Here is a 25,149-nt window from a genome sequence, read left to right as displayed (position 1 = left end):
AATTCAAAAATAAAAGGTATTTTAAATATTCAAATAATGTTGTGGAAGTTAATACCTCAAATATAAGATTTAATGAAATGAATTTGAATGAGAAAAGTGATTTTCAAATTATTGTTTTGTCACTGCAATTAAAAATGGACTAAATCCAAAAAACTGAGGCATTTTAGTCAAACAAAAATTTCACACATTTAATAATAGTATAGATATAGATTATAAAATATGGTGCACTTCAAGTTTAGATGTGTCTTCGTTATATTTTCTTTATTTCCATTTTTTCCCTATTTGTCTCATTGTTATTGTCATGTGTCCCTTAATTTCCAACTAGCCTCATACTTATAAAGGATAAATAAAACTTTGGAAAATATCTCATATTTATTAGTAATATATCAAATATAATAAATAGAGATAGAAATAGTTGTTTGATTCTGCCCCTAAAATCCTAACCCTCCAAGCGTTGCTAGATGGGAGAAGCCTCCAAGAGGAAAAGTTTATTTACTCGGATGCTTCTCTCTCATCTCAGGGATGTTGGGCAGTCTTTTGGCTTTATGATCCACTCATCAAATGGAGGTCTGATTATGGCAGGTGGAGGTACAGTCCATCCGGCCCCAATTTTGGTTATTAAAGCTTTGGCCATTAGGAAAGGTTTGGTGGAAGCTTTTAACTATGGTGCTAAAGAGGTTATAGAAAAGATGGATTATAAAGAACTCTATGGCGCAGTGAATGCGTCTTTGGATTTATAGACAAGTGAGGCATATCCTATTTATCTTGGATATTCAAGATCCAACGAGGAAATTTTCATTATTTTCTTCCATAATCTGGATTTGCAGGACTCCTAATCACATAGCACATTCAATTGCTGCCTTTTGTGCTTGTAATCTGGTTGTGCAACCATTGCTCCTCCTTTGCCGGTGAATTTGCTTGGTGATGATATCGAGTAATTTGTTTTGATGTCTTTTTCTTTTTTGCTTGGTTTTATGTAAAAAAAAATATTCATTAAATTATTTTATACATGTTACACCATTCGAGTGTGTGACTAAAGTTTTTAGTTTCTACCTCCCCACACACATTTTTCTTGGGTTATTATAATCCTTTTGGCCTCTCTTTCTCAAACCCATTGCTTTCACTCTTCCCTCTCGAACCTTGTTCATCTCTCATCTCCTCTCTCCCTCCTTTGAAATCTTCGTCAGTTCGTCTCTCGATCTTGAATGAGCGGTTCTCAGCAGTGAGGAAAAAAGCTAAAAATTTGTACGTTTTTTATGTTTCTGCAATTAGAAGGGAATTTATTGAAGATTTTTCCACTCTCATGATTAGATTTTTTTTTATATGAGGTTCCGATTTCATGTTTCATCTAAAATATGAATTTTAATATGCTGTATTCTTTGCTTTGCTTTTTCAGATTTACAATAGTAATACCATACAACAATTAAATGTGCTCCCCCAAGTAATATACTTTTTCTAAAGTTGATTTATTATTTTTAATTTGAGTTGTGAGCTACAAATCTTACCTATTTTCCCATTTTAACTATGTAGGAACCCAATGATAAATTGAAAGAATTGATTGGGTTGGTTTTTGTGGACAATTCGAGTAGGGCTGTTAATTTTACCCTAATCCATTTGCCCCACCCAACCCACTCACCTTAGATAGTGGAAGGAGTAATTTAAGAAATTTACTCTACACTTTATTCTCTATATCCCCGACTTTATTCTTTGTTTTCTGTCACCACTCAATTAACTTTTACTAATGGAAATAATTTTTTTTTCTGCAATCTAATTGATAAAATTATTTGTTTGATGGCTTTCCCGATTTTGAATACGCTGCATCCTCAATGTTGACAAAAGATTAATCCTGTTCCTGTCATTTCCCATACAGGATAGCGGACTCCTGCAGCCGGCCGTCTTAAATCGGAAACCGGCGAACTTCCGATCAGTAGGGTAATATATTCTCATTTGCCAAAACTTCTAAACATCTTCTGATTGGGCGATCATAATCTCTTATACCTTCTTAATTAAATCTGTTCATTTTTATTCCCACAAATTGATTACTGATCTTAGATTTTCTTTTCTAAAATTTCTATCGACCGTTGTCATTTTCTACGACATAGACTGATTGTGGTCTCATTAGGGTGTAAGTGTTCACCCCACAACGTACGTGATGGAGACCCGGGAGAGTGGGAAAATCTGTAAATGATATCTCCTCGTTCGTATTTAATTCCTCGAAAAGAGAATTAAAAGTTTAAAACAAAATTGTAGAAGAATTTCAGAATGCAACACGTGGCATTACATTGAATTCGTGGGTGATCTTACAAGGGTAGACCGCGGGTGAGGAGGGGTGACCTTCGAGACTCAAAAAACAGAGAGGAAGAGCAGCTGATTTTGATTTTAATTAGGTGCAGAACTGTCGATCTAGACAAGTTCCGATAGGGTGGCCGTGCGATTCCTTGGACCGCCATTTGTAAATTTAACCCCCTTTTCCTGCTCTCTTTTCTCTGTAATTGGAAACCCTTCTCCATTTCGATATCATCTTTGAGTTTCCGAATTCAATCTTCTTTTTTTTTTTTCCTTCTCTCCTTCGCGGAGGTGCTTCTTTACTTTTTATTTTAATTATTTTATCATTTATAATTTTTTTCGCTTTTTAGATTGCTCTGTTTTAGTGTAAGTTCCATTAGGTGTTTTCGTTCTCGTCGGATCCTTGATATTTGATTTTTGAAATTACACCTAAATTTCAAGTTCTGAATCTTATACCATAGAACTAGAGAAACGGTAGACCGTAAGTTTGGATCTTGAGGCTCTTTTCCATCCTTACTCTAGTTTTACCCTATCTGTGGTGGCAAGTTGATATTTTATCATCTAATTTGAGAATATCTTTTCCCAATTCTTTATCAGGGCCATTGAAACAAAAGAGAAAGGATGTTGGGGATTATAAAGCAAAAGGCCAGATGTGGAGTCTTTCCTTCTTCGGTAAAATCTAACAACATTTCTGTACCTTGTCCATTCTACTGTACATTTAGACGTTTGGCTAGCACGGTTGAATTTTAATTTGTCTATTAATTGTTTCGATTTATTAGTTTATTTATTTTTGCTCTCTGAAAGATGACTTTCCCTTCAGACTGTGGGGCAGGCATTGCAGAGAGTTCGTCTTTCCTTATTTGCATTAAGAAATTACTCAACTGCGCCCAAAGAGGTATCTGAAGCTTCTTCTAATTGCATCTTCCAAGCAGTCAATAGTTGAATTTTGCGTTAAGCTTTATATACATTAACGTTATGGGTTGATTTTACAATATAGTGGTATTGTGTGTTCACAGAGAGTCACATCCTTATATTTCATATATACTCAGTTGCACATTCCCAATCTCATTTAACTTTTTGTACATCGATCTACACAATGCACCTGATGCACGATGGTTCATTGACAGACTTATGGGCAAGAAGGCTTTCTCTAGAAACATAGTTTGAGGTCTTGAAGAAAACTATAAATAATTACACATGCCAAGAGTCCTTAAAATTTCCCTTCCAGACTCCTGAATTGGACAAGGTTGCTGAAAGATGGATTACTTGCTGAAGGGGCCCTTTCTCTCAACCAAACTTGTTAAAGAGGGAAATGATTTGTTTTTGAAGAGATTCACTTGAACCTTTTTGGAAGATCTTGTTTCTCTCTCTCTTTATTCTTTCTTTTCGTCAAAAACACAAAACCTACAAGTCTTGTTTTCCCCTATATCTGGTTAATGTTGTCTATGTGCATGTGCATAGCCAGCCACATCATCATCATTATCATCGTTGTCGTCTAAGCCTTGTCCTAACTATATAGGGTCAGCTACATGAATCCTGTTTCTCCATTTCATTCTGTTCAGTACCATATCCATTGTTAAAATTATGGGTGCTTAAATCAGTTCTTATTACTTCCACCCAATTCCTTTTTGGTTTGCTCCTAGCTCTTCTACCCTGCCAATTTATGCATAGCCTGCCAGCCATATAATATTTTATAAATTTTTTGGCATCTGGTGCTTATTAATTTCTGCACTCCTATATTCCTATTGCATGGTTGATATTGTAAACATTTGTAGCAGTGACAATAGCCACATAATATTTTATAATTTTTTTGGCATCCTGTGCTTCTCTACTGACAAATTTTGCTAAGTGGTCCATGTGCTGTCACAATAGATATTAATATGTACACTCCTACATTCCTATTGCATGGTTGATATTGTAAACATTTGTAGTAGTTACGTGCTTCTCTATTGACAACTTATGCTAAGTGCTCCATGTTGTCAGAAGAGCTATTAATATATACGTTTCTATATTCCCTAATAGATGGTTGATATTGTAAACATTTGTAGTAGTTACAGTTGGTTTTGTATATACTATTTTCTTTCTAGTTTTGTTGAAATATAATTTATTAACAGATGACAGTGCGTGAAGCGTTAAATTCTGCACTTGATGAGGAAATGTCTGCTGATCCTAAAGTCTTTCTGATGGGTGAAGAGGTAACCAAGGATAAAAAGAAAAGGAGCACTTAGACTATCAGAAAAAAAAAAAGAAAAGAAAAGAAAAAGAAATGAATGGGATCACTTAGCCAGATTTTTCTCATTTATTATTTTCTTATGTTCCTTTTGCCTTCCCCTTTTTTCAGGTCGGAGAATACCAAGGCGCATACAAGGTGAGGTCCATTCTTAATGAGATGAAACTTTTGCTTTTCTTTCATTTTTTTTTCTTTTCTTCTGTTTTTTAAGAGTCTTCTCATTAACAACCTGTATTTTAACAGATATCTAAAGGTCTTTTGGAGAAATATGGTCCTGATAGGGTTCTTGACACTCCAATCACAGAGGTTGACTCTCTAGTCTAAATTATCTGTAGGACATGTTGTTCATTTGCAGAATCATGATACTTAAATGCCATTTTTCTAACTTTTAAATTTGGCAGTTTGGCATGCCTGAAATTGCTCAGTAATTGTAATTCTCATTTTCATTGTCATTGATAGTTATTGTTTCACTTCATTTATTGATATTGATATTGATATTAAATCTTCTGCAGGCTGGCTTTACAGGAATTGGAGTTGGTGCTGCTTATTATGGTCTCCGGCCTGTAATAGAATTTATGACATTTAACTTCTCGATGCAGGTCAGAGTTGTTTTCAGATGTTCTATTTGTAGAAATAGTATCATCATCATCGTTGGCATCTAAGCCTTGTCCCAACTCCCAACTATGTTGGGGTTGGCTAATGAAGCCTTTTTGATCTTCTAATCCTTGTTCTAGTCTACACCAATTACTTTACATTAGTAGGTACTCTAATAACTAATAGTCATGTTGTAAAGAATACTATTAATTGTTAGAGATTATTATTTGTAAGTGGTTGCTATGAAAAAAATATTTTGTACTCATATATGCATTGCTTTTTGTTTTCCTTTTCTTTACAACTTCAATTATAGGCATATATGTACTTGGATAATCCTGAAAAAGTTTGGTTTGCCATCTTCCTTTCACAACCGAGTAGAAAACACAATTTGAAAATATTCAGATAGGCTTTGATTTTTTTAAACATGAAGGCACCAATTATTAGAGAAAAATGCCAAGAACTATCTGTAATGGTGGCGGAGGGGACCAAACTTAATTTTGATAGCCAAAAAAATAGCGAATTTGGACCTTATATTCGTCTAGCTCCTTTTCTTGTGCTCCCTTCTTCAAAGCCCTAGCATATCCATTGCCTCTACAACAATCTTTTCTAGTGAAAGAGTTTTGGGGGAGACCCATCCCTCCAAGAGTGGGAGCTTTCAATTGGGAGTTTTTTTTTTTTTTTTGATGAATAAATAGAGATAGAAATAGTAAAAGCATGAAGCACCCTAAGAGGAGGCACAAGGTGTTACCTCCCCTTAAAGGTGGTTCCAAACCCAACTCTTTTCAAATTACAGTTACAAATTAGCCAAAAATAGAGAATCTCTTGAAGCCCCTTGTTTAGCTAAAGAATCTGCCAAAGCATTTGCCGATCTACTAACCCACTGAAAGCTAACTGACATGGTTCTCGTAAGCCATTTGACTTTTTTGATGATGTCCCTATATCCCCAAACAACAGTTTCTGGGTCCGACATCTATCCCACTATCACCTTAGAGTCTCCTTCAATTATCTAATTAGTCACTCTAAGCTGGTTGGAAGTCTATAGTCCTTGTACCATAGCTAATATCTCAGCCCTTGTAGAGTCTCCATAACCAACTGGGCCCAAGAATAAGGATAGAATGCTGTCATCCTTATTCCTCAAGATCCCTCCTGTACCTGAGGGTCTTGGATTGCTTTGATTGCTCCCATCAAAGTTCAACTTTACAACTCCTTCTAGAGGGGGTAACCAACTTGCTTGTGTTCTATTTTTCTTGGATGAGGTGGAAGCCACTGCTGCCCAACTCCTTCGAAGGTCATCACTAGAGTAATCCGCAAAGAGATTAGTAGTTTTTAGCCAAAGGATTGCCCTTGTTAGTATACAATCCTTTATTTCAGCAATGCTTCTCTCCTTCTCATGGAAAATTCTAGCATTTCTTTCCTCCCAAATGGTCCATAAGAGGGCTTTCCTAATACATTTCCACATTACTTTCCCTCTCTTTGTTGGCCAACCAAAAAAAGACGAACCAAAAAGCAGATTTGCTTCAAGAGGCAGGCTCCACCTGTACCCAAACAACATAAAAACCCAATTCCAAATATTTACTATAAAAGAGCAAGAAATCGGTTGGTGATAACAGTCCTCATTCTACACTTTACATAAAATGCACCAATTGGGGGACAAGCATGAATAAGGTCTCTTTTTTTTGTACATTGTCCACAATATTAATTTTACCATGATACACTTCCCAACAAAAACCAGCACTTTTAGGTGGAATTGGCCTTGACCATACTTCTTTAATTGGGAACAACAAAGGGGAAGGAGTAGAGCATAGGGACTTAAAGAAGGAAGAACAAGAGAATAAGAGACAATGGGAGAATGGGGGGGGGGGGAAGAAACCTCGAAACAGGCTCCTTTTTATAGAGGGAAATATAAAAAAGGGAGGGATAGAGGTCTATCTCCCAAGGTTTATCATGAGAGAATTAATACTTATTGCTTGCTATAAAAAGAAGACCACATACATGTCTATCTCCCAATGTTTTAAAAACTGATCGAAGGTCGGGCCACTTTTTCCTCTGGTTTGTGGGTCATCGGTTCGATCATCTGGGTCGAACGGGTTAGATTGTGACATGTCAACATTTTATGGATGAATAAAATAATGTATAATTATATTCTACATTTATTATATGTATATATATGTGTATTATTTTATGTTCAATTCAGTTTTTAATTTTTTATTTACCAAAACTTCTAAAAATTGGGATTTGAGGCCAAAAAAGTTTTTTTTTGGGGCAAAAATAGATGGTCAAGGCACCTTGGAGTGCATAGATCTAAAAAACACCAAAATTAATATATAGATCACCCCAATTGAACAACCGAATGCAAAGTTTTGGCATCTAGATACTGTGGACAACAGGTCAACCACCCAAGTCGGATGGTTTTTGACCAAGTTAACAATTTTTGGTCAAAAGTCAGGTTTTAGGAACATTGGACTTGAAAACATGGCCAAGTGACGGTTTGAATAGTTTGACCGTCCGGATCAGTGGTGGGTTGAAAACACTACTATCTCCATATTAGTGTGTTCTCTACTAAGTAAATGGGGAATCATGCTTCCACTTATTATCTCATGCGCATTTGCTATTGGTATTTGGCAATGGTTCTTTGCTTTGTGTGGTTGCAGGTAGGCTTCTCCTGTTAACTTTGCAAGCTTATATGGTCCTCCTTTTGCTTGGTTGACGAAGAGAGGACCTCTTTTGATATTACTTTAGTAATATGGGTACTTATAGTGAAATGTTAATGCTATATTATTGAACAATGTTCAAAGGATTGTGCCAAGCATAGAACCGGAGAAGGGAGAAGTTCACAGGTCAAAGGTTCAATTGGGGTTGAACCAGAGGTTGAACTGTGATGATGTGGCATATATGTATATATACTGTGGGTCGTATAAATAGTATATACAATATATTTTACAACTTTTAGTATACTTAAATATGGTGGATGGATGGCAAGTTCTTTAACTTTTAAAGCAAATGATTTGGGTTGAAGTATTTTAATTTACTTTTTCTTGAAATTATGTGGCTTGGTCCCCTCCAGGAGATATCATCAGGAAGTGGAAAGAAGTGGCTTGGTCAGTTCCAAGGAAGAATGTATTTCACCCAGTTTGGTACCCTCCAGCTTCAGGGTTCACTAAATTAAACTTTGATGGAAGCAGCGAAGGAAATCCAGGTTTGTCAGGTATAGGGGGAGCTTTCAGGTATGATGAAGGTCGAATTATCGCACTGTATTCGGGTCCTATTGGCTGGGGGGACTCTCTTAGAGCTGAAATATTGGCTGTTATGGAAGGGTTAAAAAGAGCTCGAGAATTAAGTATCAGAAACCTAATAGTGGAAGGTGATTCTAAATTGACTATCAACTGGTTAATGAAAGATGATTCTAGCTTGTGGAAGTTTTTTGAATGAAAAGGAGAAAATTAGATATCTCATACAAAATACGGAAGTCAAATTTTAGTGGACTAAGAGGTGTGCCAATTCCTTGGCAGATTCATTGGCTAAACAAGGGGTGGGAAGAGATAATTTATTCTAGGCAACATTGTAATCTGAAATGTTCTCTTGGGAGGGTTAAGAGCTTTTACCCCTCCCTTTGTATTTTTCTATATTAATATCTCTTAATAAAAGTATTTGTTATTTATCAAAAAAAAGTGTATAAAGTAATGCATACAATAAAGAGTCATTAATTAACACAATTAAAGAGGTGGACTAGTTGTAATTAAGCAATATGTGAAAATAAGAGGTCATGGGGATCAAGTCTTGTTAAACACACTTTAAATTTTCAATTATTTAATGACCTGGGTGGTTTCATGAAACCGGGACCAGTTCACCAGTTTTTAGCAAATATGGTTATTGGGGTGTGACCGAACCGACTAAGGTCCCAGGTCACAGTACAATTGGTCCAGCCGACCGGTCCATCCCAATTTTCTAAACACTGTTATTAAACGCACACATGCATGGGGATTGTGTATACACTATTATCCGATGTTAGACAAAAGTTTCCTTGAAAGGTTATTTTGGTAGTAAAATAAAAAAATCATTACAAAGAAGAAAACTTGAAAATATTGGTATAGATTTTAGAGGATTTTTGTTATAGATCATGCCACCAAATTGCTTTCAAATGATTTTAGGTTCATAGGAGTTATTCTTATATAAAATATTAATTATAGGGGAACACTGCATAATGCCATTGAATTGGGGATCTATTACCTTTTTCCTTTCCCCCTTGACGTGTTTGATATTATCTCCTATTGTATTACAAATGGCCAAGGGCCCAAGACATGTCATGCTGCCAGATAGTTATGCTGATTTAATGCTACATTTTTTAGTAGAAAATATGAAAACTAAGATCATGTTGTACACTTAAAAGTTGTGTAACCTTACGTTTCATATTTAGCTTCAAAATTTGCTAATAATCAAAACAATACGTAATTTTCCTGAATTGTTGTTTCATTTTCATGCTAGGACATTTTTAACAGAGGATATGGTGCTTGATAAAGTGGAATAGGGGAACAGGATTCTTGTAGCTGACCCAATATAGTTGGGGTAATTTTGGAGTTAGTATTCCAAATAATTTGCCTGCATAGTTAGGACAAAGTGGTAATTTTCAAAAGGTTGGGATGAGAGCCTGTGGGATTATAATGTTTTTTGAAATTCTTGTAAATTGAGATGAACAAAGTATGAATAAGTTCCTTATTATGCATTAACATATGAGACTTGCCCTTTAGTTAGTAAAGTTATTCTTTCCTGGTCCATATTCTGTATGGGGTTGTAATGGAAATCTAGAGATTTTCTTTGGAACATGGTTCCATTTGCTGTCTGTTGGTCAGTTTGAAAAAGAAAGAACTGTAGGTTTTCCTTGAGGGATTGGTAAGGCCTTTACCATTGCTTAATGTGGTGTTTAGTTTGAACTGTGTTTTAAGCATGGGGGTGGTTTAGAAGTCTGTGTTCTTGTATCTGACATATGGAAGTTTGATTGCATATTAATAATTTAATATATTATATACTCTTAAAAGCTGCATTTTTAAATTGATGCCTGCACTAATTATTTCTGTGGTTATGTTGGCTTCATCTTTCCCACGTCCTCCTTAGCATTTGGTCTTTTATGGATTGCAGAATATTTGAATGGTGGCTTCCTTTATGTCAAAACCATCCTAAGGAGGAAGAAAAACATGTTCTTCTCATCTGAGGTCTTTACTGGGATGAAACTTTCATGTCTTTAACCCCTTATTTGTCTGATTGTTGTTAATTTTTAGTTGGCTAAAAACATAATACGTTCAGGCATCTGTAAAGAAGTTATCAGTGTTAATGTACTGAAAGCCAATGAGTTTTTTGATTAGGAATTGAATTTTTCATATTTCTAGATAATATAGATTCAAGTCTCAATACTATAATTTACTTTGGGACTGGTGTAAAGTCATCTTTTTGCATGAATAACCATTGCTATAAATGTTTTTGTGTGGACTGACTTTTGGGTTTCATGCAGGCAATTGACCATATTATTAATTCTGCTGCAAAATCAAACTACATGTCTTCTGGTCAGATATCTGTACCCATTGTTTTCAGAGGACCAAATGGTGCTGCTGCTGGAGTTGGTGCCCAACACTCCCAGGTATGCATCTCTTTTGAAGGTACAAAGGTGTTCTTACACCTGAATCATCTGTAACTTTGGCTGCATTTAGTTACGATGCAAATGCAAATATATACTCTGCAAGTCTGCATAAATACCCTCTTTGTGGTTCAAGAATGAAAAGTGGGTTCACAATGTAACCTGTTTTTTTGCATTCTTCTTGTTTGTTTGAAATCGGCGCAAAGCATGGGCCCCACCATTAAATGCCTTAAACTTTTGGTCAAATGCACCAATTATCAGAAGAGTACAAAAATGTATCCAAAAAATGGGCATAGTAATGCCTTCTCCCCAGGATACAAAAATGTCAAAAAACACATTTTTTACCTCTTAATCATTGCATTTTTGCATGTCAAACAAATGCTCACAAATCTGAATCAAGGTACATAAATACCCCGGTTTGGTGTTTATATCCCAAACAAACGCAGCCTTCAGGCTGTTCTGTTAATGGATTTGTATATATGCTAGATGAAACATAAGGTCTAATAGAGAGCAAGACAGCCGGTTACTGCTAGATGACATTGGGAGTGCTTGGCACTTGTATATATGCTATTTTTTTTAAACATAATTAAGAATTCTAACAAAGGAAAGATTGAAGAGGATGTTGTGTATAGAACTAGAGCAGGATGGGCAAATAGAGGGGTGCATTTGGTATCTTATATGATAGGCAAATACCACTTTAGGTTTGTCAATTGGGCTCAAGTGGGCTTATTAGGTTCAATGCACTAAAAAGTTGCATGGGCTTATTTATCATCACTAATTTAAAGTTTTAAATAGGAATTTTATATCTGTCATGCATGCAGCCATGCATGTTAAGTTTAAGTTGGGCTAAGGTCATTAAAAAGTTGCTTGTGCATAGTTGGGCACTTGGGCTAGGCTCAGATTTGGAAAGGTCAAGTTGGGTTTAAGCTGAACTAGAGCCACCTAGAGGCTAGTGCCAAGCCCAACACCAAAAATAGAAAAACTTATTTTTTTTTGCCAGGCCTAGCTTGAGGACCAAAAATCAAAGCCAAACCCATGCAAAAACGCGGGCGGGTTCAGTTCAAGCTCGGGTTAGGCTTGCCCAAGTTGCACCCCTAGTTGGCTAGTTCCTTTTGTTGTAACTACATTGTATTGTACATGTCACATACACGTGCCCTGACACCCCGTATCATGCTATATGTAGGTAATTTGAAATTGGGTCACAACAATTGCAAGTAGCCTTAACATATTCCCATTTGGGCTGAGCTGGTCCAAGACCAACCCAGGTTTTTTTTAATGGAATCTAAAAGGATTTTAAAAATTAACAAATTTTCATTAAGGTTCCATTTGGTTCGTAGTTGGAATCGGAATCAGAATGGTCTATTTCCATAGTCTGTTTGGTTCAGATAGGAATCAAAATGGGAATTGGAATTAGCTGGAATGGGGTTTCATTCCTAGAGGAGGGGGAGGGAATGATCATTCCTTCAAATGGGGGAATGCCATTCCACCCGGAATGGGAATGGGATTCCGATTCTGCCCAAGCAGCCCAACCAACTGGTTGGAAATGGAATGGCCCATTCCAATTCCGATTCCAGATCCCTATTCCTGTGAACCAAACAAGCCCTAATTTTTATTTTTATATCATTTTTAACAGGTCCTCTGTTTATATAAGTCTCTTATGTAGTATGTGCACTATGCACAATAAAGGTTCCAACTCATAAAAATATTAATTTTAACAATAATATTAATTAATTTGAAATGCATTAATACAAAGTTATCTAATAAAATGAAAAGAATAAACAAAACATAATAGGACATTAGAACATGGGTTCTATGTGCAATATATCAAACCCATGTTTATTATGTCCGCTGGATTTTAAATTATAATATTATTAAAGCTATCAATTAATATTTTTATTGTCTTTACATTTCTTATTCTTATAAGTGTTTATTAAGTTTGATTTTTAAGTGGAATGAAATGTTTTTATGGAAACCATTTTTTTTAATTTTTATTAGTTATTATAAGATTAATGTGTTAATTTTTACTAAGTTTTACTAATAGTTATTATTTTGAAGTGGAAATTTAGTGGATTTTAATTTTTTTTAGAATAATATTTTTATTAGTGCTGTTTTATGTTTTATTGTTTAACCTCAACCTATTTAGATTATTTGATTTATTAATATTTTTTTTTTGTATTGTGTTGTATTAACTATTCTCTTTCTCTCTCTTAAATGTATAATAACATATTGAGGTGCCTTGGAAAACCCAAATGTCTCAAACGTCTCTCTTTCTCTCTAATAATGCAATATCTGTCTCTCATTAACACTCTCTTAAATGTGTATCTACTTAATCTTGATAAAGTGTACCAACAGCTTTATTGATGACATGATATAATTTCTTCAATCTAAATTGACAATGATTCATTTTGTAATACTTTTGAAGCAAAAGAAAATAGGAAAAATGCAGAAAAAGAGAAAATAAATAAATAGTTTTCCTGAAAGGACATGCATGCTGACATGACACAACCTGTTTATTATATATATATATATATATATATATATGAAGGATGAGTGTACAATATTCTCCAACTACTACCTTTCACTTCATTCGACAACCTCTGCTTATGTATTGATGTTAGATGGGAGCAGGAGCAGAGCCAAGTTACTGGGTGGGGGGTCCCAAAACTTTTCCCATCCCTATACCCATAAATAGGGGTATCCCATCTCCTATATCCACAACCAGGTTGGGTTAATACTTGGTCCCCCAAACTTTTCAGAGAAAATGTTACCGAGTGGGGCGGAGTCGCATCAATATTTATTTTTCTCAATCCTGACCCAATTTAATTTCTTGAAACCCCTAACTTTAACATAATCCATTACTTTTTTTTCCAGTGTCAATCCAGTTTGCTTGAATTGGATTTTCAGGGGTTGGGCTTGAATTGGAAAGACTTATTTACTTAATATTGTAGGATTGGATTGGACAATGCCTCAATCTTAGCGCAGCCTGAAGTTAAATGGGGTTCATATTTTTTAAAGAGAAACTTCAAACCGAACTTTGGTAGATGGAGAATACATCACATAGGTACACTGTAGAAAATTTCACCTAGCCCCACTCCATTCTCCCTCATTTCTCCCCCCCCCCCCTCCCCCCAAGATAAAATTCCTGGCTCTGCCACTGGATGGGAGAGCAAGCTTTGTGGTCAAGGGTTTCCCAGAACTTCAAAAATTGAAAATATACGAGTCTCCTGATGATCTTGTTTTTGGTTTTGGGTTATTACATCACTAAGAACTAATTAACTGAATTACACTTCTGGATTGCATGTAGTGTTATGCAGCATGGTATGGTTCCTGTCCTGGGTTAAAAGTTTTGGCTCCATACTCATCAGAGGATGCTCGTGGCCTGCTAAAAGCTGCTATCAGGGACCCTGATCCTGTTGTTTTCCTTGAAAATGAGTTACTGTGAGTAGTTTGACACTGATTTTATTGTGTGATACATTGGTGCTTGTATTTAGAATTCAGTATAATTGCAATTTTAATGGGAATGTTGTGCCCCAGATATGGTGAATCTTTTCCTGTTTCTGCAGAAGCTCTTGATTCCAGTTTTTGTCTGCCAATAGGAAAGGCTAAGGTATGTTTTCTTTGGGTGCCCTTACTTTTTTGCACTCTATATCTATAGCATATCATTATAGTAATTGTTCTTATGTTGTTTTGTCTATTATCTACTGTGGTAGATCGAACAGGAAGGAAAGGATGTGACTATTACTGCTTTCTCAAAGATGGTTGGTTATTCACTCCAGGTTCGTGTGTCATTCTTCTTCTACGTGTATTGTATGCATATGCAATACAGTAATAACTTGGATTTATCTTTTTTGGTTAAAAGTATAAAGTGTTTTCCCTTGGGCCCTTTTACTTGAAACTTTGTTTAGACATGGTTGAATTGGAATTAATTTTAAGGTAGTCCAACTCATTATCTATCTAATAGAAAAGTTAAATGTGCTGCTCTTGATGGTAAAACAGAAATATTTACTAGAGAAATAACAAGGATTACGGATTCAGGAAGAGATTTTGCCCAGAGTGATGCATCCAAAGCAGAAAGAAAACCTAATGTACATTCCTTGATTTATGAATCTAAAATCCCATTAGAATTTTCTAAAGATGGCTAAATATTATGTTCAAGGTTTTCCCTGCTCAATTCTTTGAACCCTGAGAGGTAGAATCTAATCTTCCAACAAAATTCTGCTGCTATGTTTCCTCTATTTTTGTATTTGTCTTCAATGATACATCTGTTCCTTTCTCTCCAAATGCCCCAACAGACTGCAATGTATTCATACTTGTACTGCTATTCTTAACCAATTCAGGCACATTTTTTTTTTTCAATAAGAAATTCGTTAACTCATCATTAAAATAATTACAAAGAAGAAGACAAACACTCTTACCTTCCAAATTGAAGAAAACTGAAGAGAAGAGAGTTGAGGGTTCAGCAATGAGGGTCTGAGAAGAGGATTTCAAACTCACTCTCTCTCAGCCCCCTAACACTGTTTTATTAGAAATATTTGAATAATTACAAGGAGGCCCTTAGTTGGGCAAGAATTTACACAGAACTTAATATTGACAGGATGGACCCAGAATAAGGCCCATTACAGAAAAGAACCATAAATAACAAGAAGGAATAAGCAACCTATGGGCCATTCGGCCCATCTTCTCTACACTCCCCCTCAAGTTGAGCATAGATGTCAATCATGCCAAGCTTACTGGTATCATGCTGAAGTTTTGCCTTGGGAATGCCTTCGGTGAGAAAATCTGTCAACTGTTCTTCAGATGTGATGAAAGGAAGACACACTTCACCCGAAGAGACCCTTTCCCTAACGAAGTGTCGATCAACTTCAATATGCTTGGTTCTATCATGTTGCACTAGGTTGTGAGCAATGTTGATGGCAGCCTGATTATCACAGTACAACATTATTGGCTTGTCATATTCAACTCCAAGTTCTTCCATCAAAGATTTTAGCCATAATAATTCAGAAACCCCATGTGCCATGGCCCTGTATTCTGCTTCAGCAGAAGACCGAGCAACAACCGATTGTTTCTTGCTTCTCCAAGAAACAACATTACCAACTACCAAGTTGCAATACCCAGAGGTAGATCTTCTGTCATCAATGTTCTCGGCCCAGTCAGCATCGGTGTAGGCTTCAAGTTTCATATGACCATGCTTGGCAAACAGAATACCCTTTCCTGGGGAGCCCTTTAAATAACATAGGATTCTCTCTGCAACTGCCATATGAGTGTCTCGGGGAGCATGCATGAATTGGCTAATGCAACTGACTGCATATGCAATATCTGGCCGAGTCGTGCATAGGTACAAAAGTTTCCCAAGAAGTCTCTGAAAGATTCCTTTGTCTTCTAACAATGTCCCTTCTGAGGCTGAGAGTTTATGACTCATATCAATAGGAGTAGCAACTAGTCTAGTACCCATCTTTCCAGTTTCAGAGAGTAAGTCAAGAACATACTTCCTTTGGGAGATAAGAATCCCGTCCTTGGTTCGAGCCACTTCTATGCCAAAAAAGTATCTCAATTCCCCCAAATCTTTAATCTCAAACTCTGTATGTAGAAAAGATTTTAGATCATGAATTCCTAAGGCATCATTACCAGTCACTACAATATCATCTACATACACAATGAGGTATACTGCCAGAGGTCCACTCCTCTTCACAAAAAGAGTATGATTGGACTATGTCCGCACATATCCAAAGTTAACAAGTGTTGTTCTAAATCTCTCAAACCATGCTCTAGGCGACTGTTTTAATCTATAAAGAGATTTTTTCAGCCTGCATACCTTCCCTTTCATATCAGTTCCATACATCCCTGGAGGAAGAGACATGTAAACCTCCTCATGTAACTCACCATTCAGAAATGCATTATTTACATCCAATTGATAAAGGGGTCAGTCAAAGTGAGCAACTAAAGATAGAAGAACCCTCATAGATGTCATCTTGGCAACAGGTGAAAAAGTCTCTAAATAATCAATCTCATATGTCTGTGTATAGCCTTTTGCAACCAACCTGACCTTATACCTTTCAATGGTGCCATCAACTTTGTATTTGATAGTAAAGACCCACTTGCAACCAACAGGATCCTTTCCTTCAGGCAAATCCACCACTTCCCATGTGTCATTCTTGTGTAGGGCATCGATTTCAGATCTCATAGCATCCCTCCATTCCGGAATCTTAAGAGCTTCTGACACAGACCTGGGAATAGGATGAGAAGCAACAAAAGAGAAATAAGCAAAGTATGAAGGTGAAAGCAAACTGTAAGAAAGGTGCTTGGAAATGCAGTGTGTAGTGCACTTCTGTTTTCTTTTCCTAACAGCAATGGGAATATCAAGGTCAGGAAAGGATGAATCCAAAGGTGCTGAAATAGTACATGTTGTCTCTTCTGTGACTGGAAGTGTATGAGGCTCATGTGTTGTAGGAGAAACAACCTGCACATTTCTGGATCTTTGCCTGTGATACACCTTGGGATTGAGGATAGGACGAGGAGGTAGGGTACTGGGACAAGGAGAATGGAGCGACTGATCCACCCTTGATTCATTTGAAGGAGAGGCAGGCACATCAAGAAACTCAACAAGAACAGGAAGAGGAAGAGCAAACACCTGTGTCAAATTCTCCCCTTGTGGACAATGTCCTTCTGGAGAGGAACCATAAAAGGGGGAAAGCTCATCAAAGGTGACATCCATTGAGACATACCGATTGCCAGACTTTGGATCAAAACAACAATAACCCTTCTGTGTGGGGGAATAACCAAGGAAGATAAACTTTTGAGCTTTGGGTTCAAATTTATGCCTTTGGACACTTGGAACATGTACATAACAGGTGCAGCCAAAGACACGAATAGGAACAGGAAAAAGATCCTTGTTCAGATGAAGAAGAGTGAAGGGAGACTCAAACCCCAAAACCCTGGATGGCATGCAGTTTATAAGGTAGGTAGCAGTAAGTACAACATCACCCCAAAACCTGGTAGGAACATGTGAGGCAAATAAGATACTTCTTGCAACCTCAACAATATGCCTGTTTTTCCTCTCAGTAACCCCATTCTGTTCTGGGGTCCTAGCACATGAGCTTTGATGAATAACTCCCATGTCAAAAAGATAGCAGGATAGGTTTTTCTCAAAATATTCTTTTGCATTGTCCGATCTGAAGATCTTAATCCCGGTATAAAATTGGGTTAGAACAAATTCATGGAATCGTTTTACAAGTCTTGGAACTTCATCACGGGATTTCATCAGGAATATCCAAGTGAACCGTGAAAAGTCATCAATAAACAAGATAAAATATTTGTAGCCACCCATGGAGGGTAAGTGGTAAGGTCCCCACACATCAGAATGCACAATATTAAAAGAAACAGGAGATCTTTTATTGCTCAAAGGATAATTGCTTCTACAATGCTTTGACAATTCACAAGACTCACAATGTAGACTGGACAGAGTAATTCCCTTAAACAGTTCAGGGAATAGATGACTCAAGGCAGAAAAAGACAGATGATCAAAACGATAATGACACAACATAATTCGACTAACAGACTCTAAAGAGACAGATCCAAGAGCAACATTCCCAAGATGATCAGTGCATTGTCCCGGAGTATCAAGCAGGTATATTCTATTTGCCTCATGGCCACTCCCAATCACCTTCTAAGACTCCAGATCCTGAAAAACACAGTAGGAAGGAAAAAAAGTTACACAACAGTTTAGTGACTTGGTTAAACTACTCACAGACAACAGATTTGTATTTAGTTTAGGTACATGAAGGGCAGAAGGAAGGTACAAGGAATTCGTAGCCTTGATGGTTCCCTTACTAGAGATAGGGGCAAGTGAACCATCAGCTAAAGTGATTTTATCACGTTTAGGAAGTAAGTTATATGAAACAAACAAGGTAGACAGATTGGTCATATGGTTAGAAGCACCTGAGTCAATAATCCAAGGGATCTTGAGATTACCTGAAGAGGTAGCATGATTGGCAGAAGCCCTTATACCTGAATGAGCAAATGCTGAAGTAGTAGAATTTTTTGAAGGGTTGGAAGGAGAGGTCACATCACTCAGTTGACTGATCATCTTCCCAAACTTTTCATATTCTGCTCTCATGGCTGCCAACTGTGTAGAAGCAGACATCTCTTCACTATCTGGCCCGACAGCTACATTTGCACTTCCTGATCTTTTGCTATCATGTTTTTTTCTAAAACTGAATGGGAACAAGATTATGATGTAACTTCCAATACTTGTCTTTGGTGTGCTTTGGCTTCTTGCAGTACTCACATATAACTTCTTTCTTTCCTGTGCCACTAGAAGTTCCAGCATTACCTTTAAATTTAATCCCCATATTGGCAAAGTGATCATTAATATCAGCCCCTTGAACCTGAACAACCCTTCTGCTCTTTTCACTATTCACCAATGCATAAGCTTGTGACAAAGAGGCACACTCCTTAGAAAGAATATTCTGTTTTGTGACATCATATTATGGGTTTAGTCCAGTTAAGAACTCAAAAACCCTGTTCCTTTCAACCAATTTTCTGTAAGTCTCTGCATCATTGGTGGTGTCCCAAGTTACAGCTTCTATTAGGTCAATCTTTTGCCATAGGGACTTAAGGGTTGAGAAATATACAGCAAGAGGTTTCTCTCATTGCCTTAAATTCTTTACATCACTTCTCAATGTATATGCCCGGGCCACATTGAGTTTTTGGGAATAGGTTTTTGCAATACTGTCCCGAATTTCCTTTGCTGAATTCATCCATAGGTAGTGTTGACTGATTTGTGGCTGCATTGAGTTCACAAGCCACCCAATGACAGTGTAATTTTCTTGCATCCACTTCTCGTAGGATGGATCATCTTCTGGGGGAGCCTTCTTACTCCCGGAAATGAACCCCCACTTTCCTCTACTACATACATGAATCTTTACTGATTGTGACCATGCCAGATAATTAGTTCCATCTAGTTTAACTGTGGTCACAGTCAATAAGGAGTCACTTGGAGTCCCCTGAGCCAGTCCATATTCAGCACCACTTTTGTTTTCAAACTCTGAGGAGTACATCATGTAAACACTCCAAATATGATTTCCGATGACTTCTACAAGTATACTGAATAAGGACAAGCAAGAACAGAGTTCAGCCGATCACAAGAAGGCAATACACTGAGTTCAGCCTTCAAGAAGTAAAACAGAAACTTCTAGATACTCAGTCGAAGTACCCTTTTCAAATCTGTACTTCAAAGTAAATACCACTTGGCACTCAGCTGAAGTACCCTTTTTACAAACACAGTGTGGGCAATAGAGACAACCCCACTGTCAAGAGGAGAAAAAAGGCCTCAAGAACAGTTCGTACAGCCCCCCAAAAAACAGCCAGATATAAGCAACAATCACAGCCTTGTTACAGGGATGTTTTGGCTGTTTGACAGTCCAATAAGGAGTGAAAAACAGCCCAAAAATTTCTGGGTTAAACCAGATTCAATGGCAGCCGAAGGTAGTACAGAACAACCAAAGCTTTCAGACAGTTCAACAGTCCAAACACAGTCGAATGCAATACAGAACAACCGAAAGAAAACTGAACCCAGAAATCTGAGTACAACTTACAGTTTCGAACCAGAAGAAAACCGAACCCAGAAATCTGAGTACAGCTTACAGTTTCGAACCAGAAATCTGAGTATAGCTTACAGTTTCAAACCAGAAGAAAACTGAACCCAGAAATCTGAGTACAACTTACAGTTTTGAGCTTCAACAGAACCGAACTGTTCCTCTTCTCCTTTTTCTTTTCTCTGATTCTTCCTGGCCACCGAACAACTTCTCCAAGAGACTCAAGTCTTGGGCACTTCCAATGACCTCCAAGAATTAGGCAACACGATTCAAGCTTCCAGCCCTAGGATACTGAAGTTCAAGTATGCTCTGATACCATGAAGAAAACTGAAGAGAAGAGAGTTGAGGGTTCAGCAATGAGGGTCTGAGAAGAGGATTTCGAACTCACTCTCTCCCAGCCCCCTAACACTGTTTTATTAGAAATATTTGAATAATTACAAGGAGGCCCTTAGTTGGGCAAGAATTTACACAGAACTTAATATTGACAGGATGGACCCAGAATAAGGCCCATTACAGAAAAGAACCATAAGTAACAAGAAGGAATAAGCAACCTATGGGCCATTCGGCCCATCTTCTCTACACAAATACAACTTAAGCCTTCAAAAGAAAAGAAAATCAACTATGTAAAGTGAAGTGATTCATTACAAAATCAACTACGTAAACTCCTGTACAAAGAGAAATGAACAGAGGATTTACAAAAAACCCAAATCAGCCCATTACAACCTCAATCCCCAAACAAAAAAAAAAAAAACAAAAAAAACAAAACTATCCACTCCTTACAAATAAAAAATTAAACTCAAAAAAGATACTTGGATATCTGCCTTTAAACATCGGATGTATTGCCAGCCATGAGTAGATCATCCCCAGAATTTTCCTCAGGAACGTCTTCTTTTGAGTTTTGAGTTCCTTCAAATAATCTGTTGTTTCTTTCACTCCACACAGCCCACGGAATAGCTGCAGGAATAATGCTCCATGCCACCTTTCCAGCTTTACTTAGACCTCCCAGCCACCAAGCCTCTATGAGTTCCCTAACATCAGCTGGGAAACATAGCTTAGCACCAAATATATAATTATGTTTAACTAGAAATTAAAAAGAATAAAATTATTATTTTACAAATATTAATGAAATGAATTAATCTATTAAGCCCACATTTATATAAAAAATGATTTCTAGTCTCAAAAAAGATTATAGAAATAAAAAAATAATAAGAATAATTAGTTTAGTAATTAAAATTTAGGGTAAATTGCTGAAACCTCCCCTGAAGTTTGGTAATTGCAATCACCTCCCATGAACTTTTTGACACAGTTGCAAGTAGATCCCCTCTGCAAAAGTCCTCTAATAAGAGGTACTGTTAAGGTTCCTTTCTGCATAAGCAACATGCATGGAGACTGACCAAAAGAAAAGAAGGCCACAAGATAATCTGCACATTTATTATATATGTAAGATGTCTGATGCCAGTGGTTTTGATGGTTCCTGGGGCATATGTTTTTTGAGCATTATAGGCTTTATAAGGGAACCAATTTCAATTGTCTTTTAGATGGTTTTTTTTTTTGAATGTGAAACTTCTTGACATTCATCGTCCCAAGTTTAAATTTTATTTCTTACATTTAATTTGACAATAAAATCAACTTCTTGTATGTTTTAATGTTGATCCTGGCATTTAGAGATCCAAGTACTGAAAGCTACTTTTAATGGATGTCTTGAATTTTCATAAGATCTGTTTATATTATCTCTAATTTAAGATGATGAAACCCAGGCTGCTGATATACTTGCAAAAGAAGGGATCAGTGCTGAGGTAAGATCATAATTGGGATATGAAAATTTACTTCTGGTCTCTCTTGGGTCATGGGTCATGGGTCATCAAGGAGCAAGCTTGGAAAAAACTTCAACTTCAGGCTATGAATACAGTAACATTTTATTTGTTTGTACAGGTTATAAATCTGCGCTCTATCAGGCCACTAGATAGATCTACAATTAATGCTTCTGTGCGGAAAACGAACAGACTGGTAACAGTAGAAGAAGGTTTCCCTCAACACGGTGTTGGAGCTGAGATCTGGTTTACTTTCTTTTCCCTGCAATCCATGATTATACTTATACAAAATAGGAAGGTTCATATATACATATATTTATTTATTGAGGTATGGTTCTTCCAACAGTGCATCTGTCATTGAGGAGAGTTTTGGCTATCTAGATGCACCAGTAGAGAGGATTGCAGGAGCTGATGTTCCCATGCCATATGCTGCAAATCTGGAAAGAATGGCTGTCCCAAAGGTTGGTTTTTTCTTCTCTTTTGTTTGGTCTACTCAAGAGTTCCTGTGCTCTCAGGCATGCATTGGTGAACTTGGAATTCTATGCCAAGTAACTTATCTTGGGGAAAGGAATCTGTGTAAACTTCTTTGGATAGAAATTGTGGCTTCTAATTGCTTCCTCTTTATGCTTACTACATGTTAAAGAGCCTATATGTCATTATCCTAGAAACTCATTGAATAGACCTAGATGGAATGGTTGTAACGCTTGAATTTATTTAGACATTCATAGAAAATATAAGTAGCAATAAGGAAATTAGGAAAGTACACGCTTTTGGATGATCACAATATTCCAAATAGGTAGTTGTTGGTTTTTAGGAATCTCCAAATTGAGATGCAATACATTGTGGGTGTAGCATTCTTGCGTGCACCCTGCAAAATCCAGCCTACAGAGGTGTCTGATGAACCTTATATAAAATGAAACTTTATGGCAAGTAACATCCATCGTACATTTGTCCTAGCAGGCCTCATCTTCCACAACAAAACAACTCTTTCTGTAAGAAGTTTATCATTAAAGCAAGTTCATTTTATCTGAAAATCTAATCAGATTCTGTCTTTGCTTATTATTTGATGGGTTTTACAGGTTGAGGATATTGTTCGTGCAGCAAAAAGGGCATGCTATAGATCAGTTCCCATGGCCGCAACTGCTTAAGTGCAGATAACTGGTCTTCTTTCGTTATTTACTTTTCTTATTGTACTTTGCTAGGAGATTGTGTTCATGACTATTTTGTGTCCAGAAGTCCACATCGGTTGAGAGTTGTGGAAATCTTCACTAGCTATGGGAAACAATTTTTTTTTTCCCTTTTCTGGGGTTTGTGGCGGAATTGCTCATTTACCTGAGAGTAGAACGAGGTGAAGATCGAGTTCTAAGATGAAATGACCACTTTCACCTGCTTTGCCCTCTGTTTTGTAAAAATGCTTAATGATACTCATGTAACTCTGTAAATGGTGGTGGCATTTTATCTCAACTTAGCCGGTTAATTGCATGGAGGAATCCTTTGCAATTTGCATATGCCCATCCTATCTTGTATTTCTTTGGGATGATCGATGGGGAGGAAATTGTTGCAGTGGGTCCGGACTCCAGTGGTAACTTAAAAAGAAAGAATCAAGACTAGGGAAAACTTACGAAGCACCGTCTATGTGATGGTTTTTACCTGGTCGCGAAACTGGTAGCCCGTTTGGTTTAGATTTATTGCAGCTTGACTCAGTTTGGTTTTCAAAGTCACAAGGCATGTAAATCACAAAGAAATGAGAGCAGAATATCTACGTTGCCTTTGGATTCATATTCGCTTTTATAAAATGAGTTTGCCAAAAGAGTTGTAAGATTAAATGGGCAATAATCGGTAAAACACCTGGGCTGTTAGATTAATCTTCAAAGTTTTCACTCATCTGGCTGTGGCTGCACATGTCATGAACTGCGAGGCTTCCGCCGCTGCCCCAGTCAGACATTCTATGATATGGAAAGATTATATCCCGAAAATATCTGACCAATCAATTGGAATTATAAATGCGGTAGGCAATCGTGTGTTATTTATCAAATTTCATGAGTGGGTTTTGATTGGTCAAAAGCTTTTTCGATACTATATGTCTTTCCCCAAAGGCTCAAACGTGTGTAACATGGCTAAGTTTTTTGGTTGGGCCCATGCCCCACGGGAGGAGAACCCGAAATATCACGCATCACACAATGAAAGCGCCTTTGGAGGTCGGTATTGGTGTAAAGCTCAGAAATCAAATCAGAATGTCAAAGTTGAATACTTGTGTTCATCTTTCTTGGGGTTGGACCTGGTACTGGAACTGGATGGAGAGATTATTTGAAAAGACATGGCCAGTCTAGAAGTTGTTGGGCAAAAACCCACGTGCTACGTGGTCTCTAATACCGATTTTCACTAAGCTATTATTAATTTATTCTTGATAGGATAGGAAGGTGGAAGGATACGGACCATCTTATTATGTCCTGCAATGGGTTTATCCGTGTTTTTCCGTTTTCTTTTTTAGATTTTTGGACTGTAATCCTCCTCACAAATCTGAATTGTAGTCTCTCTATAAATAGCATCTTGTCCATGAATCTGATATAAATCCATGGGCAAGATTTCAATCTACCCCTAGAAATCCTAGTTCGACGTAAGGGTGGATTGTCACTGAACGGTAAAAACCCCTTTTTTTGGTTTATTTGACAGAGGAGAGAAAAATCTGGGCCAAATTTAGATGGCGTGGTTAAGGCAGTATTGTAATTGAATGTACTCTCAGCTAACGGATCCTGATTTGCACGAGCCACGAATACATAGCGGCTTATGATTCTCTCTGCTTTTCTATGCCTCGCCGTATGGTAGGTATGCCGTGCGTGGTGGGTGGCAGTAAGCCAGTAACTATGAATATGATATTGATCATTTGATCTCCGACGACATCGACATTCGATAAGAATGAATTCCGGTCGGACATCAGTTCATGGCTTTAAAAGAACCGAACCATGATTGCTTGCGAGTTGCGAGTTTTAAGTTCGGTGACAATACAAT

The 25,149-nt window shown here is 37.1% G+C and overlaps 1 protein-coding gene across 9 annotated transcripts; it reads left to right on the top strand.

Moving 5' to 3' along the window:
* The first annotated feature begins 427 nt into the window (after nt 1-427).
* Nucleotides 428-23,604, top strand: LOC148853430 (pyruvate dehydrogenase E1 component subunit beta-1, mitochondrial). 9 transcript variants are annotated; one of them, XM_088985294.1, is made up of 17 exons: nt 464-588; nt 828-934; nt 1,871-1,932; nt 2,884-2,958; nt 3,107-3,181; nt 4,401-4,481; nt 4,628-4,654; nt 4,760-4,822; nt 5,029-5,115; nt 10,614-10,739; nt 14,041-14,174; nt 14,271-14,343; nt 14,447-14,512; nt 22,087-22,125; nt 22,262-22,386; nt 22,487-22,601; nt 23,220-23,604. In XM_088985294.1, exons 4-17 carry the CDS (start codon nt 2,908-2,910, stop codon nt 23,286-23,288), a joined length of 1,131 nt encoding a protein of 376 aa, XP_088841420.1. In that variant the 5' UTR covers nt 464-588; nt 828-934; nt 1,871-1,932; nt 2,884-2,907; the 3' UTR covers nt 23,289-23,604. The 9 variants fall into 9 exon arrangements, with proteins under 9 accessions (XP_088841422.1, XP_088841420.1, XP_088841419.1 ...); XM_088985293.1 differs by having other exon boundaries at nt 519-744; XM_088985296.1 differs by lacking the exon at nt 828-934 and having other exon boundaries at nt 428-588.
* The last annotated feature ends 1,545 nt before the right edge of the window (nt 23,605-25,149 follow it).

Source organism: Nelumbo lutea, chromosome 4, assembly GCF_056320005.1.
Source record: "Nelumbo lutea isolate HS-2025 chromosome 4, American lotus-T2T, whole genome shotgun sequence".
Classification (NCBI taxonomy): Eukaryota; Viridiplantae; Streptophyta; class Magnoliopsida; order Proteales; family Nelumbonaceae; genus Nelumbo; species Nelumbo lutea.
Note: the sequence above shows the minus strand (reverse complement) of the source record. Positions and strands in the feature narration are given on the sequence as shown.

Coding starts and splice junctions, on each gene's coding strand:
- LOC148853430 (XM_088985296.1), top strand. CDS start 2,908: ATGTTGGGGATTATAAAGCAAAAGGCCAGATGTGGAGTCTTTCCTTCT. Junction 14,175..14,270: donor TTCCTTGAAAATGAGTTACT/GTGAGTAGTTTG, acceptor GTTGTGCCCCAG/ATATGGTGAATCTTTTCCTG. Junction 14,344..14,446: donor TGCCAATAGGAAAGGCTAAG/GTATGTTTTCTT, acceptor CTACTGTGGTAG/ATCGAACAGGAAGGAAAGGA.